Source organism: Delphinus delphis, chromosome 14, assembly GCF_949987515.2.
Source record: "Delphinus delphis chromosome 14, mDelDel1.2, whole genome shotgun sequence".
Lineage (NCBI taxonomy): Eukaryota > Metazoa > Chordata > Mammalia > Artiodactyla > Delphinidae > Delphinus > Delphinus delphis.
In genome coordinates this window covers 30,247,787-30,266,278 of record NC_082696.1, presented here as the reverse complement: position 1 = coordinate 30,266,278, position 18,492 = coordinate 30,247,787, and the positions used below count along the sequence as shown (strand labels likewise).

The window sequence follows — 18,492 nt, the reverse complement described above, 5'->3', positions numbered from 1 at the left end:
ATCACTCTCTTCTGAGGAACTGTCTGCAGCTTTTCTTTAAAGAACTAAATGGTTATATGCATATGTGTGCAATTAAGAGGTAGCCTTGGTTTCTATTTTAGAGTGTATGATGCAACTTGCCAGAGGTCTAACATTAAGTAAAACTATAAGTTCATGACTGGGGATAAAGCTACACAATGGTACCATTCAAGATAAAATCAGTGACCCCATTTAGGTAGTGAAGGCCACAGTCTACAGTCCCTTTCAATATTGGACACTAGGGGCTTTGGCGTAGTATGCCCAAGGCATTCTCTGATCAAAAAATGCAGTTACCCTGACAACAAGTAACTGCAGGGATTCTGCATTCTAATCTGACATGACTATGAATTTAAAGTTCAGCCAGCCCTGCTGGTTAGCTCTAGCACAGGCAGACGTTGGCCGGAGCATCAAGGATTCTTTGAGACATTTCTTCCTCAGGGAAAAGTATACGAACAGGAGAATTATCAGCAATGAGTAAGTTATGTAACTTCTCTAGGCTTCAGTTTCCTAAAATGAGGATAATACTACTACCTACTTTCCTAGAGTTTTTTAATGAGGATTGATGCCTCACAGAATGTACAGTGTTCTCAGTAAATGTTGTCTTTCATCTCGTTTTATGTTGGCGCTGAAGCACATAGACAGGGAGGTTGCCTCCTGGTCATCCTCACCACACCTGGATCCTTACCTAAGATCCATCTGGTTGTACTTTCCCCCAAATGATTCTTTCCATACAGCATGGGACTGTGCCCAGAACTTTACTGCTCTCTCCCTTCTTTTTGCCTCAGCTGCCCGTACTTTGTAGTTTGACACCATGTTCGCTTGCCGGCTCTGGGGTTTCTCTGTTATGCATGTGTGCATCTCTTCTCCTCATCTAGACTGGAACGTCATTGGGGCGAAAGGTTATGTCTTATATTGCCTTGTATCTGACAAAAGACATAGAATTTTCTGAAGTGGACACTCACTAGACACTCATTGATTCTTCTTTGCGATTTAGAGGATAGTATGAAGGTATATTTCTAGCTGATTAAGCATATTGTGTATTAAGTACACGTCTGATTTCTGAAACATATCACAAAGTGGCTCTCCTACATTCTCAGGACTTCTCATGCCAAGCTAAGAGGCTGAAAGGCTCTAGCACTTATGTACTCAATAAGTTATTTACATGGTCTGACCATCAGTCAATATTTAAGATTCCACATAGAGCAATTCAGTGGGATTTCAGTGATGAAAAGATGTCTCTTTGTTGGTAATGGAATGCATTCAAAAGTCAGGAAGGTGGTCTTCCGTATACAGTTTCCAAAATGGATCCGTTACATTATAAGCATTAATGTATAGAGTTAACTTCAAGGTGTACATTTCCCTAGAACATAAGTCTTTTTTCCTTCGTAGGAGAAAGTATCCCATATATCTGAATTAGTTCATGTTGAAATTTTATAATGAATGTCAGCTGTGGCTCCAGGAAACAGCTGGTGTTTTCGCCTCTCCACTTGCACAAAAAATGTGCAATGCATCAGGAATAAACCATCTCCAAACCATAAATTGCTTAAATCTTCATGTGCAGACAACTAACAGTGCGTTTCAATGGTAGATGTTTGATGCGTGTTCAATTTTTACAGCATTTGTTGAATAAAACAGTGTATTACTATGAAAATATGCACCGATGCTATGTAATACGAAGAGCATTTTACTAGGTGCTATAAAATATAATTTAAGTATGGTCTCCTGGGAAATTTTAATACATATAAAACAGTGATTCTCAACCACAGAGTTCATATCAAGATCACTTAAGGAACTTTTCCAAATGACAGCAACAACTACCACTAACGTAAGGGCCTGGACTTCATCCTAAAGATTCTATCCACATGGTTCTAATGTGTACCCTAGGTTAGGAGTCAAGAAAAATATAATTATTCAATGAAGCAACACTCAGCCATAACTTTTTTGATATGTGAATGTAATATTCTTCTTCATAAAACAGATATATTTTTAAACTCTTAGGTATAATCTGAATTTTTGATGTAGAAATACATTCATTTTAAATGCACTGAGAGGCTTGATATTTTAAAGAACACAACTGTGCAGCCTTATAAACTTGAATAGTAAATAACTGATTTATTTAAACTAAGTTTCTACCACATATATACTTTTCTCTACTAATTACTAAAAGCTCCATTCATAACAACTATAAAAAATTTCAGTGTTGCATTAAAAAGGAAATAATGGATGTCATCCTGTTTTGAAAAGTATAGAATTTTTTACATTGAAAATAGACATCAAAATAAAATTGGCATGTTATATCCCATGAGAACACACACACACACACACACACAAATTATCTTCATTCCTTTTATAATTTTTAGTATAACTTTTTATTACAGTTTATTTTATAAATTGTATGAATGTGTCGATTTATTTTATACACTTCCAGTTTTATCAATTTCAATATTTCACTAAAGGCATAGAATTTTAAGGGTTAAAGATCACTTAGAACAACCTCTTGGTTATACAGATTTATAGTCTTTGGACTGTGTTTTTAACATGAATTCAATCTCTTGAGAAGCACTGTGGTGCAGCCACATGAGTGATCACCTGACCAATGGTTACTGCAGGATTAGAACCCACACTCAGTCTGGTTCTTAGGCCACTCGGAGATATCAACACTTCAAGACCTCTCTCCAACAACATGGCTCTTCTCGTTTTTAGGGTACTTTTCTCTAGGCACTTTGCCATACATTTAACTTCCAAATGGAGATGTTAGTATTTTTTCTCACATTGCCAGTGAAGGGCAATAAAATAGGTCGTTGCCATTATTTTCACTTAACTCCAAAGAGGACTGTAACTCAGCTTATAGAGAAGGCTACGGGCTTGTTTCCAATGATCCTTATGCTACAAGACATGCCCAATCAGATTAGCAAGCTACCTTCTTTCCACTGAAGTTCCTGTCTCCCTAACATCATCTCTGAGATCTAACGTTCCGTGCCCTTTGGTATCCATATGCCTAATCTTTCACCTAATCAGCCTAAATCGAATTGTATCTAAATGCCTTCCTAAATCACAAATGAAACTTTATAGGTGTCATCTCTTGTTCGTGAGCATTTCCAATCCCCAAGAGTGAAAACAGTAGGCCTCTGTGTACTCAAATGCCATCCAACCAGGTCTAAGTCAGTTCCCAGGATCTTTATACTGATATTTCTGGAAGGTTCCAGTGGGATCTGCTCATGTAGCCCTCTGTCTATGCACTGATGCTATAGGACATAAAAGTAGCCTGGGTACTGAGTAACTTATTCACATTATGTTTCCTTGATATATATCACCTAGAAAAATCCTAAGTCCTGGGCTAGTAGTATTGTAGAGAGAAAGACCCACTAGTTTTGCTATGAAGATCTGTGTTCAGATCTTCGCTCTGCTTCACAGAATTTGTGCAATGTTAAGCAAGTTACTTATGCCTGTCATGCCTCACTGCGTTCATCTGGAAAGTGGTGGTAATTCAACTTACCTCAAGGGAGGCTGTGAAAAATTCGACAAGATAATGTATTTAGAGTAGCAAAAACATAGGTAAGTATTTTGCTTACATACTTAGCTTTATGTAAGTAAAAGTCATTCGTATCTTAGTATTACCACACTTCTCAATCCTATAGTGCCATCAACATCTAGAATCCAACGTAAACATCTTAGTACTCTTTCAATAGAAGTGCTGTTAATTATTTACCAATTTTTATAGCCAATAATTATCAACAGATGGGCTAATGCTTTTCAATTTTGTCATCCAACCTTTTGAACTACTTAAAAAAAAATAGGTGTACTAGATTGGGGGCAGAGTTGGGTGGTAGAAGAGCAACAAAGAATAACAACTATCTTTTAATGTCGGCTGAAGATTACTTAAGGCCATAGAGTGGAAGGCTAATGGGTGACCTAAGAATGTGAAAGAATATTTCCCAGAGGTTAGTCACCAGCTGGTTTTTATCCTTATTTAGCCAGAACAGGAGGAAATTAGCTTAAATTTCCTTCGGTTTAGAATAATGGAAACAAGCTATGAAATCTAATTCCCAGGGAATCTTTTCGTCAAAATAAAATAGAGACTTACTGCCTACCGTGGTTTCAGTGCGGTCCTGACTTTAAGTATGAGAAAATACTAGATGAATTTATAGTCATCCATCTCTATAATCCCCATCAAGAGAAGAAAACAAGCAATTATGAGCCGATTATGCAACAGGTGTCTTCACTTGTAACCATTTCATCTTCTGGAAATTGTTTTTCCTACCTCACAAGGGAAGATGCACACTGAGAGTTTAGTTTGCCCAGGGTCATTGAGCTAATGAAAAGCAGAGTTAGAACACAACCCCTACCTGTCTCTAGAGTCCATCCTGTGCACTGTGCCAACCTATAAGCCTTCCTCACCCTGGCACTCTTGATTCTATCCTTATTTTAAAAGGACATTATTCCCAAGATTTAGAGTTATTTAGTTGTTTGTCTGTTTATTTAGAGTTATTTTATTTGGATTATATCCAAGATTTAGAGGTACCTGAAAACCAATGTAAATTGGGAATATAGCTAGTACTTATTGAGCTATCTAATATATGCCAAACATATAAGAACTCTACAGATATTATCTCATTTGATAACGACAGTTACCATTTGAGACGAGTACTATTATTATCCCCATTTACAGATGGAAACCTAAGCCTCAGAATGTATGCTAAGAGAGCCTATGACCGAGGGACTAAAGAAGGAGACTTTTAACTTCAAGAAGGAGGGCTTTTAACTTTAAGGGAGGCAGTGGGGTCCTAAGCACTGTCACCCTGGCATGCCCAGAGATAGTGAGAATGAAGTGTATCAGGAAGTCACACCACAGGGCATCCAAACCCCAGCACAGATTTCACTTTTAGTTTTCAGCAGGTCGTAGCTATTTAGAAGTAAAAAAGAGCCAATTGAAATCATCTGGTCCAATCCATTTATCTTACAGACAAGGAATTTGAGGATCATGGTGAGGTTAAGCACTTTCTCTAGGGTCAGAAAGCTAATTAGAGACAGAGTTAGCAATAAATCACTTCCATGAAAAGACATGCTTTCAAAGTGAATTCAATTACCTCCACTTTCAAGTGGCTATTAAGAACACCCATGTAGCTCGGCAATCTCCAATGTTTCCGTGAAGTCAGTATAACCCACGAGGATCTAGAAAGAACTTGGCAGCACTGAACAATCTAAGTCAGCAATTTTTTAAATGTGCTAATTTGAGTCAACTCATTATTGCTAGGGGCGGTGCTCTTACCAACTTCTCTTCTGTTCAAAGTTATAGTTTTAGCCACAGTAAATGCCCAAGTAATTTCGTCTCTTCTCTGGTAGATAAAAGCTGTACAACATTTCAGATATTCTTAGATATACTTGGACATAAGGGTAAAATTATTTTGGTATTTACAAATTTTGGATGACAAATTCCCCAAGAAGAAGATTCTTATGTTTTTACAGCATGATTTTTTTCTAGAAGGTCAAAAATCATCTGTTTTGTCAATCAGTGATGAAATCCACAGGTGCCAGTGGTCATGCATTGGTATTAAGAATTTAATAACCACATATAGTGTTGCAAAGGAATGGAAGGTATTTGTACGTGAAGCATACTTTGAAAGCTAATTTCTTTCAACATACTAAACAGATCTATCTGAAGAGCTAAAGTTTGCCTTTAGGAAATATGGTTGAATTAGGAAAAGACAAAAGGGAAACATCAGGAAACCCAAAAAAGTACTATAGAGTTGGACTGAAAATGGGTGAAAATACAAACAACTGTTCAGTCAACAGTCAATAACAAACACCTACTAGCCTGCCACAGAGTAAAGTGAAACACACAATGAAAGAATGAGAACTAAAGCATGGAGTCTGTGAAAATGCATCGTGATGACAAACCAAAATGCTATTTCCATCAGGGGGCAAAAGATCACATGAACGAAAATATATTTTGAAATATCATTTCAGGGAAAAAAGGAAGATACACTGACTGAGAAGAGATCATTCTAACAGTTGTCAAATCATGTAGTTTGACACTGAGAATTTCCAAGTTATACTAAATTTAATCCTGAAGTCTTACACATTTTCAGAAATAGAAACCCACTATCACACTTGACGTTTCAGAATGTGCTAATGCTAAATTTCTCCAGTTGATGGCATCTTTCTATTTCAAAAAGAAGAAGGAATGAACATAATAGGGAAACTGGACGGCAGTGTTCATTTAATTTAGTATATAAAGTCAAAGGTTCATGCCGTGTGTCTAGCATAGGAAAATCAATTTTTGAGTGACTATTTCATGGCTATACAGTACTCTGGCTTCAAGGACATTTCATGGTTATTCGGTGTCAATTGTGCTTAGATTTTCTTATCCTAGGAAACATTCCCCAAATTAAATCACTCAGATTTATGAATGCCAGCAATGGAAAAGAACAGCGGCATCTAATTTCATGGCAAGAAAGATGTTCTGTCCAGTAACAAGTATAAAGCACAGCATTTCACTTCTTGTGTAGATTGCTGAAGAGGAGAATGATGAGTGTTTTTTTCACTCAACTTCACGTTTCTCCTGAGCAGAGAGTTCTCAAGGTGGCCTTCCTAAATGAAATGAGCAACAGTCTCTGTTTTATTTGGAACTCTGACTGTGTAGAAAGGGTTGGCTGTTTTGGAATCCCTCAGAAACCCAGAAGCCTAACAAGATGTTTAACAGATTAGCAACTGTGTATCACTAGTGATCAACATAATTTTATTTAGTTACTTTATTTAACAAACACTATGTGCCAGGTCCTGTTCTAAATTACAGATATTAAATGCTTTTGATTCATTTAATGGTCATAACAACCCTATTAGGTGAGAACTATTATACCCATTTTTCCAGATGAGGAGACCGAAGTACAGGACAGTAAATTCTTTGCCCATGATCACACAACTAGTCAAAGTAATCCTCTCTTAAAACTCAGCAATAGTCAACCTTCTAGCATGATGTTTGTCCTTTTCTGGGCCTTCACACAAAATAGTAGTTTTCAGTGAAAAGTCATTCAGAGAGCAAAACTGAAAATAAATGGACTGATGAGAGTAGCTGAATTTATTAAGACTCTTCTGTGTTAGATACTGTACTAAGTGCTAATAAAATTTTTCTTAAACCTGCTACTTAATCTTTAGTCTAAACAATCCCATCAGGAAAGTATCATTCCCATGTAAAACTGAGTTGTACGTGATTAATAACTTTCCCGCCATTCAGTGACTAGTAGAAAGAAGGAATTCAACCCTGGCCCAACAAAGCCTAGAACCCGCCCTACTGCCTCCCTATTAGGGAGTCATCCCTTTTAAGGGGAGATGACTAAGGATGGTGATTCAACCTGGCTGTTTTTCTTTTTCCTCCTCTTTAACATAATAAGCCATCAACAACTATTTATTAAACTGATTAAGACACATCCGATTTAAACAGATGAATTAGAAGGTTAGTTCATCTATGGGGAAAATCCCCTGACGCTAAAAGCGCCTCAAGAAAAATAAAAAGTGTGTTAAACCAACTGACAGCCCCAGCTTCTAGCAGAGTATATCCAAGCATTACTATAAGTTGGGATAATGATAGTATATTGACTAAAGAGAGTGGAAAGAATCACTTTCTCTAAAAATTTTAAATTTGGGGTAATATCACATATTTGGCAAAGCTCAAATAGGGTCATGCTTAAATATGAGGAGATGGGCTGGAGGGTGGGTCTCAAGAGGGATCACAGAGATGATCTCATATGAGAAGTGTGGTTTTAATATAATTTACCAAGAATTTTCTTTTTCACAATCTCCATATCTGTCATCTGACAACATCAACATTTTCAGGTCATAATTTTAGACATTTTTTGCAAGCATCAAAATACAAATCAATAAACTGGAGTCACAAGTAAATTGGAACGACCAATAATTTATATCATAATCCCACCTTTCCTATGGATAAAATTATTTATCTTTGTTATAATTTCAGAAATTATTTACCTTATTATTTTGTACTTTAGTAGTAAATCATTTTTATCATTATATGATTAAAATTTAAGCTGTAATTAGTATTTTGAATTTTAGTCATTTCTAGTAAATGTATTCATTGATCAAATCACCGATATATTTTATTTACCTGCTTAGTTTTATAGTTATTACAACTACTAAATGTATACTAGGCAATACTATCAATGTTTAAACTTCAATTATAAACATTTGCTTTGAAATAGAGTCCAGAGAATACAACTGATTTCTCATAATACTAGTGTAATCAATATGTTCTTAAAACTCATTGCAAATGACACACAACATAATACAATATAAAAGCAATGTTCTTTTTCCTGAGAAAGCACTTTTTGTTTGTATCAGAGAAGGACTGAGGCTTTTTCGTGCAGCCAATGTGTGGGATATAAAATAAGGAATAAGGAGAAGCACTTAGCCAATGGATTTTTGAAATATAGGAGTCTTTGGTTCTATGAAAAGAAGATACACTTTTCTTAAATTCTTAGAAATCGTCTCTGCTAAGGAAAAGAGAATGGAAATTAGATAACTACTTAAGGTAAATTAGAAATCTATGAATTCTACTTTAAATATTTATTAAAATTTTGTTGTAAACTGCAAATTAAAACCGTTTTTGAAAGACTATCTCAAAATTTATACAACCTAAATATTTTCAATTTATTTTCCCAATAGAGCTCTCTCTTGTTTTTGTGTTTGTTGTTTTTTGTATATTATCCTATTTGAGTTCATTTGCGACTTAAATGTTTCATAATACTTAATGACTTAAAATATTTTAGGGATTACCAACAAGCTCAGGAATCTGGTCTATAAGTGGTATTCATGAGTAATAAGAGTTTAAAATTTTAGCTACCAACCCTCTGCCCTGAAACAACGAAAGTCTGTATAAGCCTTGCTCTCCAACCTGCCGCCCCTCCCTCAAATCCCCTCTTGTTCAGGGTAAAGAATTTTTGTCATCTTACAGATCTCCAACCACTGCAAAAAAACCCAAAGCAAAACAAAACAAAAAAAACTGCTCCAAAGCCTTTCCAGTCACTGAGATCCCTCTTGATACCTATGAAGACAGCAATGTGAACCCGAAAGTACTTAATTCAAAGCACACCCTTAGATAATAGATGCACACATATCTGAGTTTTACTATGATATGCTTGTGACGGGAAAGCTAGCTAAGACTTCTTGGATGAGGTACTAAGCAAATACCCTACATAGAGGGTCAGAACATATACTGCCATCCCTTAAGTGTAGACAACTGTTTTTATTTCATTCAACTTAATTATTAGCATTAATAAAAACAAGAATAAAAATGCATTCATGTAAGTGGTTAAGGACTTTACATCCTGTCAATTAACATTTGCTGAAAAATGAATCAAGGACCTGGTTTGTGAAACATTTGCTTAACCTATAGTTTTACATTTGACCCTTAAGCCAGGTTCCAGTTAAATTTACTGCAAATGACACATAGTAATGTATGACACACAGTATGTATAAATATACCATTCTCTTTTCTGAGAAAGACTTTTCATTGGTTTAAGGGAAGGACTCAGGCACTATATTAAGTATGTAAGAATAGAATTTGCATTCCCCTTTCACACGCAAGAAATAGAAACTAACATTGCATGGAGGTCACACTGTTGGTAAGTCTTCTGATTGTAAAAATAACCTACAAATATTTAGGACTACTTATTAATTCAATAAACATTACCTCAACCTACCCCTCTTGCTTCTCTAAGTAGTTATGAATCATTCTGTAAACAAAAGGCAGATCTGTGCCACTGGAGAAATACATTAGAAATTAACACATTTAAATCACTTTATAGAATGTGCTCAGTGTTTCCATCTTTGCCAGAATGGTTTGAGGTTGGTAGGAAAAGTGGGACGAATAACCCTCTTTTACAGATGAGGAAATGGGGCCTGCAGCGCTACCCCAGAGTGACTTATCTGAGACCACATAGTTAAAGAGCCAACTTGCTATTTGAACCCTCATATTTCCCTCTAGATTTCAGAATCTAGAAGTTTCTCCCTTTCTCACGTCCACACTACTTCATTACATAGTCTGGGGGAGGACAAAAAGTCGGCAATGTCTGGCCTTCTGAATGTCTGCAGTATTTTGTGTGCACTATTTAATTCTATCTTATTCTTTCTTGTGTCTTGGTCACTTTTTCTACAATCTCACTGTAGGTTCTTTGAAAGCATGAAACATGTATTCAGCCTCCGTGGAACTGCCCAAACAATTCCTAGCACAGAGCCAAGGACTTGTAAATTTTTAAAAATACTTGTTCAGTCACTAACTAGACGCAAAAGATTTGGGAGACCTCTCCCTAGAGGAGGTGGGAGGGAATTAGATGCCACCGGCAAATTAGGCTTTATTTATTCCCCATTCTGTGTTTTACAACTCTGTAGAAATTCACTACAATTTTCTTGTTTTCCTGTTTTCAAAAATATACTGTAACAGTTATTTTTATGACAATATCCAGTATTTTCAATGAAGCAGATACTCTCAAACAATATTGGGGAATGTGAACTTCCCAGATAGAATTTATTGATACATAAATATATGATTTTAAATTGCAATTCCAATCATTCCAAATGTTGAATTGTTGCCTACGAAATAACCAGAGGTGTACAAATGCATCCCAAAACTTTAACCTTTAAACATATAAAATTAGGAGACAAAACACAAAATACTAGCTACAATCCGAGTTTCTCACTAAATTCAGTGACTTTTAGGACAGTGTGTGGGTCAGATAAGCCAGTTCCTTGTTCTCTAGGTAACTTTTAAATAACTGAAAATCACTTCTATAAATTTGATATTATTTTCGTTTTAAGAACAACAATTTCTCCTCTGTTCATATGAACTAAGTTTAGCCTGTGAGTGAGTCACATACCTTTACTACATGATGCTTTTCCTGGAGCACAGGAATCTTAAACATTTGGCACCAATATGTTGTACCTTTGTTTGGGATGGGAACCTGTCTTCAAAAAAAAGGAGAGGGGGACAAAAGTCACATTCTCTTGACATTCTATTAAAAACAATAAAACAATAAAACATTTTCAATAAACCCACCCCTAGAACCATAAAAACCTGAAAAAATACTTACGTCCTGATTTACCAGGTCAAAGTATGGTACGGCTGTAGACAACACATTGGTTTTCTCAGGATTCAATAACCGCAGACTCTTGGTACCACGACTGGATTCGTGGTACTTAGGACCTGCTTCTCCCACATCTTCGTGGTGGTAGGCCCAGATCACCCTCACCGTGCTCTCCTAGTGATCAGACAGCGGCATGATTATGTCTCATGAGAGCACTTTCCTTACCATTGAATTGAGTTTAAAGAACTCTATTCAAAGCAGGATACAGAAGCTCAAAAAAGAGAATAATGACATTTGGAGTTATCAATATGGTCTCTCACATGAACTGTGTAAATCTGATTAAGTCATTAACAATCCAAGTAGATGAGTTCCTTTTTGGAAGAAATCATCTCCCCCATACAAGATTATGCGTTCCAAAATAGAATGAAGGACAACTGATTTAGTAGTTATGCGTTCATGCTTACGGCAACGGTAAATCATTGTCACGCTAAACCTCCAAACTATCAAACTAGTAGTTACCAAGCAAATACTCTTGTTAAACAGCAGGGGTTTGGGAAAATTACAACCTATTTTTATGCAATGGAACATTTTAGGGAAAACAAATAAATAAAATGAAAATTAAAATGACTTCCCAGGTCAGGATTTTTATTTTCACAATAGATTTTTCCCAGACACTAGCCCACTCACATGTATGTATTTACAGAAAGTGGAAATACAGCAGGAACTTCTGATTTTAGGTTTGTTTATTATCCTAGAATCTATCTATGGTCATTTTATGAATCCTGGGAATTTCCTAGGGACTGGGGTATCCCAACTAGGGAAAGCACTGTCAAGTGAAATCGGTTTCCATTTAGTAAATGAGAGATTGCCCAAAGGGCAGCGGGGCAGTGGGGAGGGTTTGCTGGGGTATAAACAGTTCAGTGCCCCCACAGATAAAGATGACTTTGCCAGATCTTTGTAATAAGAACTCTGAAAATAAATAATAAAACAAAAGCTATTTATTTTAAAAGCTATATTCTTTCTTAAGTCAAACAACTATAATTGTTACTCCAATTAAAGTATAATTGCACTGTATATTACATAAAAAAGTGGCCCATGTCTTTGCATGTGTTTTTTTTCTTCCTCTTTTACCCTTTATGCTGAATGTTAATCAAATTTGCTTCAGATTTTTACATTCCCATTTTTAAAGCTTTGACTTAGCAAATAAAAACGATAATTTTGTTGGTCTATACAAAATGAAATTGATTCAAGAAATTCATGGAAACCTTCAAAGTACCACATGAATTTTAGATCCTCTAAATACCTAATTTGCATATGCACAAAGATGTTAATTTTTGCATGATGTCTGACAATAAGAAATCTTGTATAATATGTTGACAGGCAATTTTCAACAGTCTACTATTCATCTTGACTTTAGAAATTTACAAAAATGAATCAGTTACAATTCAGATGAATTACAGCCTAATACTCAGTATCATAATTCTCTCTTGTGTAATACAATTTTTCTGACCTTTATCTATTACCTATTTTAAAACTTTATAAAGAAGCTAAAACCTTTTATAGGTAAAAATCTCACACACTTTAAACAGCTCTTCAAAATTTTAGATTCACATAAAAATTGCCTTCATTGAAATTTATAGTCTTAGGTTTTTTTGTGGCTTCTAAAGAGAATACAAAAATATTCCAAAGACTATGTGACTTTGCTGTTAACGGTTATTTTAAAATATTTGTTTCTTTTTATTCTGTAAAGTGTTTCCCAATTGCAAATGTACACTCTATTCATGCCTGCATTCACTGATAGACTCCTTACCGTTATACTCTTGTCATTTATGTCACATGTATGCAGTTCTCTGGTAAATTCAATTATTGTGTGTGTACTATTTTCCATGGCATATTCTAGGTGGTAATCTTGCTGAACATCTTTTTTCAATTCTCTATTTGCATTTGTGAAATAATCCTGTGGAAAATATGAAAAAGAAAAATTAGGATGTCCTAAATTCAGGGTGAAAATAATTTAGATTAAGAGTATACATATATCACCTTAAAAATTAATTCTCAGTTTGCTTATTACAAAACCCTGTATTTATAGTCATTTTTTAAGTCCTGGGAATTTCCAAGGGGCTGGAGTATGGGATACTCCATAGTTGGGACTAGGGACAGTTCCCTAGGAAACTGGTCCGTATTTTGAACTTCTGGCCCTTCAGGAAAAGGCAGTAATGGATTTATAGTATCACAGAGCATTGAAAGAGATGGAATGAATGAATATTCACAATTGCTGAGTACTTTTTCCTCATTCAGCAAATGAAAAGAACTTCAACACTGTGAAATGGCTTGCTCCAAATGAAATAACTAGTTCATGGCAACACCAGGACCAGGGCCAGGGTCAGCATTTTTCCACTGTTATACCTTGTGGTGCTTCCCTTCTGCACTCCTAAAAGCAAGGAGACCCATCCTGAGATTATAGGTTGTTTTAGTAGGAGTTTCAATGGCATATGTTTATTAAAATGAAATGCAATGGGAAAATATGGAAAGAAATGACACTAGTTGAATTATAAGATATTGAAAAGCTAGGGACGTTTTGTTTTGGTGGTTCAGCTATAATTTTCATACTAAGCTTGTTCAGTGGTGTAAGACCACTTCTGGGAGGCAGACAGATGCAATGGAGAGGGCGTGGGCTTTGAGATCAAATGACTAGGATCTGACCCACAGCTCTACTCTGAAATGTCTTGATGAATTGTTGAAGTCAAACTCTGAACTTCTGTTCTAACATTAATAAAATTGAGATGACACATACTTATTTTGTGGATTTTGAAAGATAAATAAGTGAAATAGTATATGAGGGAAAAAACTGCCAACCATGGTTAGAGCTCATTCAATGCCAGTCTCCTTCCCTCTTCTGCAATTAGAGTTTGGTTTTTCCCGAAAATATTCTCCATGCTTTTTACCATTAGCTTTCTATGTTTAGAGTTATAAAAATCACGTTGTTAATTTTTATCACTAACAGAAGACACGAAATTTGCCGTAATTATACTGGTTTTTCAGTACATAAGGATATTTTATTTTTGATGATCACAAAGACTTGATTTAGAATAAACATGTTGAAACATAATTATAATTAGTTTTTCTAACACTAAAATTAACATTTGAAGAAACGATTGCATGCTTGACAGAGAAAATACAGCGTACAAGAGAAGAACCTTAAATTGTCTATAACTGTCATACTCAAATGGACGGTATTTGGCATTTCTATTCCTAGCATCTATTTTCTTCTTTTTGGCCGTGCGGCATGCGGGATCTTAGTTCCCCAACCAGAGATCATACCCGTGCCCCCTGCAGTGGAAGCGCAGAATCCTAACCGCTGGACCACCAGAGAATTCCCTCCTAGCACCTTTTTAAATTAGCTATCAAGTGTGTGTAAATTTGATACCCAGGGTACCAGATCTAGATACTGTTCAGACCCCACATTATCAGTAATGCACAGAGCCTAACTAACCTCTTTCACTCTGGTAACAACTACAACTTACTGTGTACATTCTATAGTTTAATCATGTTACACGTATTAACTCATTTAATCTTCAGATCAAGTGTATGAGATAAAATGAAGCACAAAGAGGTTAGCATCTTGCCCAGGGTCACACAGTTGGTAAGTGGTAAAGCCAGTATTGAAACCGAGGCAGTCAGATCCTAGGTTATCCTTCTTTACTGTTCTACATCATAGTGGCCACTGCTGGAAAAGGACGGGTTAGTTTCTATTTTTCTGGCTACAAAATCATCTTATCAAGTTTTTTTCACATAAAATGTTACTTCTTCTACTGCTGAAGTCAGGGTTTGTCCAACATTTTTTCCTGAGAACCAGCTGTAATTGTGGAAGCAATTCAAATGAAATATTCCTATGATACTATGGTTTTCCCACTTTTGATCACATAGATTTCAGTATGTAAATGAAATAACAATGCCTGTGGACAACGAGGGATTTAGATAAACTGACTGTGGCTTTACACCAAGCTCACATTTCATTACGTGATTCAAGTAGTCACAGTTTTTGCAAACAGAAGGAATACAGTACAAAATGTAATCAGTTCAAAGAGTAGAATAATTATCCCAGTCTTGCAAATATGTTTCCAAAACCTTAGTCCCACAAAATATCCAGCTGGCTTGCCAATTTTCCATTTGTTTTATTTCCACTCACCAAAACCAATTCCTTTCAGCTATTCCACTTTTTCTGGCTTTTCAGATAACTTAGCTATGACAAAGCAGGAGAAACTTCATTCAGGACTTACTGAAAATCCCTTGAGCTCATCTGCCTCATGTAAACCACTGAGTCTTCAATATTCAGAAAATTGATACATGAGAGAATTTCAGTTATGATACATGACAGCTCACATCTTGCCTTCTTTCTAGTATAAATAATATTACTTAATGGAATCATTAAAAAATCAATCTAAAATAAGGCAGGAATAATTCAAAAAGAGTCATGTACCAAAATGGTCATTGCAGCTCTATTTACAATAGCCCAGAGATGGAGACAACCTAAGTGCCCATCATCGGATGAATGAATAAAGAAGATGTGGCACATATATACAATGGAATATTACTCAGCCATAAAAAGAAATGAAATTGAGCTATTTGTAATGAGGTGGATAGACCTAGAGTCTGTCATACAGAGTGAAGTAAGTCAGAAAGAGAAAGACAAATACTGTATGCTAACACATATATATGGAATTTAAGAAAAAAAAATGTCATGAAGAACCTAGGGGTAAGACAGGAATAAAGACACAGACCTACTAGAGAATGGACTTGAGGATATGGGGAGGGGTAAGGGTGAGCTGTGACAAAGCGAGAGAGAGGCATGGACATATATACACTACCAAACGTAAGGTAGATAGCTAGTGGGAAGCAGCCGCATAGCACAGGGAGATCAGCTCGGTGCTTTGTGACTGCCTGGAGGGGTGGGATAGGGAGGGTGGGAGGGAGGGAGACGCAAGAGGGAAGAGATAGGGGAACATATGTACATGTATAACTGATTCACTTTGTTATAAAGCAGAAACTAACACACCATTGTAAAGCAATTATACCCCAATAAAGATGTTAAAAAAAATAAATTAAAAAAATAAGGCAGGAAAAGAGAAATATAAAACAAAGACTAAATGGGACCAGCAGAAAACAAATAGATGTAGTTGAAATGAACAAGAAATATTACAACAGATCCTACAAACATTAAGAGGTTAACAATTTTATGCACACTTTGATGTAAAAAGCTTGAATAAATTAGATGAGAAATGGGCAAAATACCGGAAGGACACAAACCAGCAAAACTTAGTGAAACAGATACTTTGAATAGCCCTATAGTCTCCCTATGGGTAAAAATCTTCCTACAAAGAGAATTCTAAGTCAAAGTGTTTTCACTTGGAATTTCACCAAATATTTAAGGAAGAGGTAATATCAATTCTTCACAAACTTCCAGAAGATAAAAGAGGAGGGAATACTTCCTAACTCATTTTTTGATGCCAGCATTAATCTGATACCAAAATCAAAGACACTACAAAAAAGATCAATATCTCTCATGGGCCTAACTGCAAATTTTCTTAAAAATACGTAGTAGCAAATAGAACCCAATAATGTTAAAAAAAAAAAAGAAATAAAGATATTATGACCATGCACAGTTGATTTAGAAAATCAATCAATGCAATTCATTATACTAAAGTCTAAAAAGGAAAAAAATCATACAATCATCTCAAAAAATCCATTTAAAACATTTATTCATGGCAAAATCTGTCAGTAAACTAGCAACAGAAGGTACTTCCTTAACCTTATAAAAGGAATCTATAAAAACCTATAGCTAATATTACACTTAACAATGAAAGGCTGAATTCTTCCCCACTAAGTTTGGGAACAAGTAAGTCCTGGAAATAAGGCAAGGATGGCCCTACTCCCCACTTCCAGAAGGTTCCATCGTTGGTTGTCCGCCTGTAACAGTTTGTCTGTTATTCCCATTCCCTAATTACAGTCATGGAACTTCTGTCCTTGACATTATACTACACTGTCTTCATCTTTCATCCTTTGGGAATCTCATCTACTCCAGGAGTTTCCCATCATCACCTTTATTCAGGATTACATACCCAAAAAGTCCATTGGATACCCTCACTTGGAAGTCTTACCGTCTTTTCACGTGCAATGTATCCAAAATTGTATTCACCCTTTATCTATAAGGATTTTTATTTCCTGGTACTGCTATTCTCCCAACCATCCAAATTCAAAACCACAGTTTTATTAACTTCTTCATTTACTACTCACACCTCCACAGATAATCTCTGCTCCTATCAGTTCCTCCTTTAAAAAAATAACCAGCTTTTACTTCTGCTCCATTCAGCTTCTCCTATCTCAGTTCAGATTCTATCATCTCATACTTTTGTCAAGGTCTTCCTTGAAAATCACTCTCAACGTGTCATTACATTTTATTCAACAGTATAGAGTGAAAAGTTCTATAATTTAGATTCAAGTTTCTCTAGAATTTAGCCTAACCTGGTTTTCCAGAGTGTCTATCATTAATCTCATTACATGGGACTTCCCTGGTGGTCCAGTGGTTAAGACCTCACCTTCCAATGCAGGGGATGCAGGTTCGATCCCTGGTTGGGGAGCTAAGATCCCATATGCCTTGTGGCCAAAAAACCAAAAACAGAAGATATATTGTAACAAATTCAATAAAGACTTAAAAAAAAATCTCACCACATGATCTCTATTATCTATTTATTATTCCCCTCAAATAATCTATCTTTTTCAAGCCCTTTGCTTTTGTTCATTCTTCCTCTTTATCTCCCCACTCTCTTCACCCCACTGAGATATCCACTCCACTACCTCCACCCACTGAAACAACTCCACTGAAATGCTTCCTTCTCTCCAAGACTCATGATTCTCTCTCCTCTACGAAGTTTTCTTTGAGCATTCCAACTGGAAGTGATCATTCCCTCTCTGAATTTTTATTCCTCTATTTCCATTCCCGTGTTGCATGCAATATATTCTACACACAACATTATCTTCTCAACCAGTGGTAATTGCCTAGAAATAGACAGCAAGTCCTGTTAATCCAGTTATAAATTTATACCTTTAGAAAAGTTGTTTACATTGTAAATGGAACAAAAAAAGGGAAAAATAGATTATTTTCCCATTTGCTCTCAATTATATTTACATATGGTTAAGACCTGGTGTGGAAGTGTTTAACCAGATGCTAGAATGAGTTTGGGTCTGCATGACGTGTGATGCAGACACATCTGGCACTGAAATTTGGGAACGCTGTTATGACCTTTTAGCCCCTAAATGGACATGAATCTTACGAAACTGACATCAACATTTAGCAAAAGAGTTTATACATGCCACAGCT

The 18,492-nt window shown here is 35.9% G+C and overlaps 1 protein-coding gene across 1 annotated transcript in view; it reads right to left on the bottom strand.

Moving 5' to 3' along the window:
• MOXD1 (monooxygenase DBH like 1) overlaps window positions 1-18,492 on the bottom strand; it is an 82,571-nt gene that overhangs the window by 44,444 nt on the left and 19,635 nt on the right. Inside the window, exons 2-4 of the mRNA XM_060030528.2 lie at window positions 12,925-13,071; window positions 11,121-11,288; window positions 10,908-10,991 (exon numbers count right to left, since the gene is read on the bottom strand). Of these exons, the coding sequence (XP_059886511.2) occupies window positions 10,908-10,991; window positions 11,121-11,288; window positions 12,925-13,071 (399 nt within the window). The remainder of the gene's footprint in view (window positions 1-10,907; window positions 10,992-11,120; window positions 11,289-12,924; window positions 13,072-18,492) is intronic.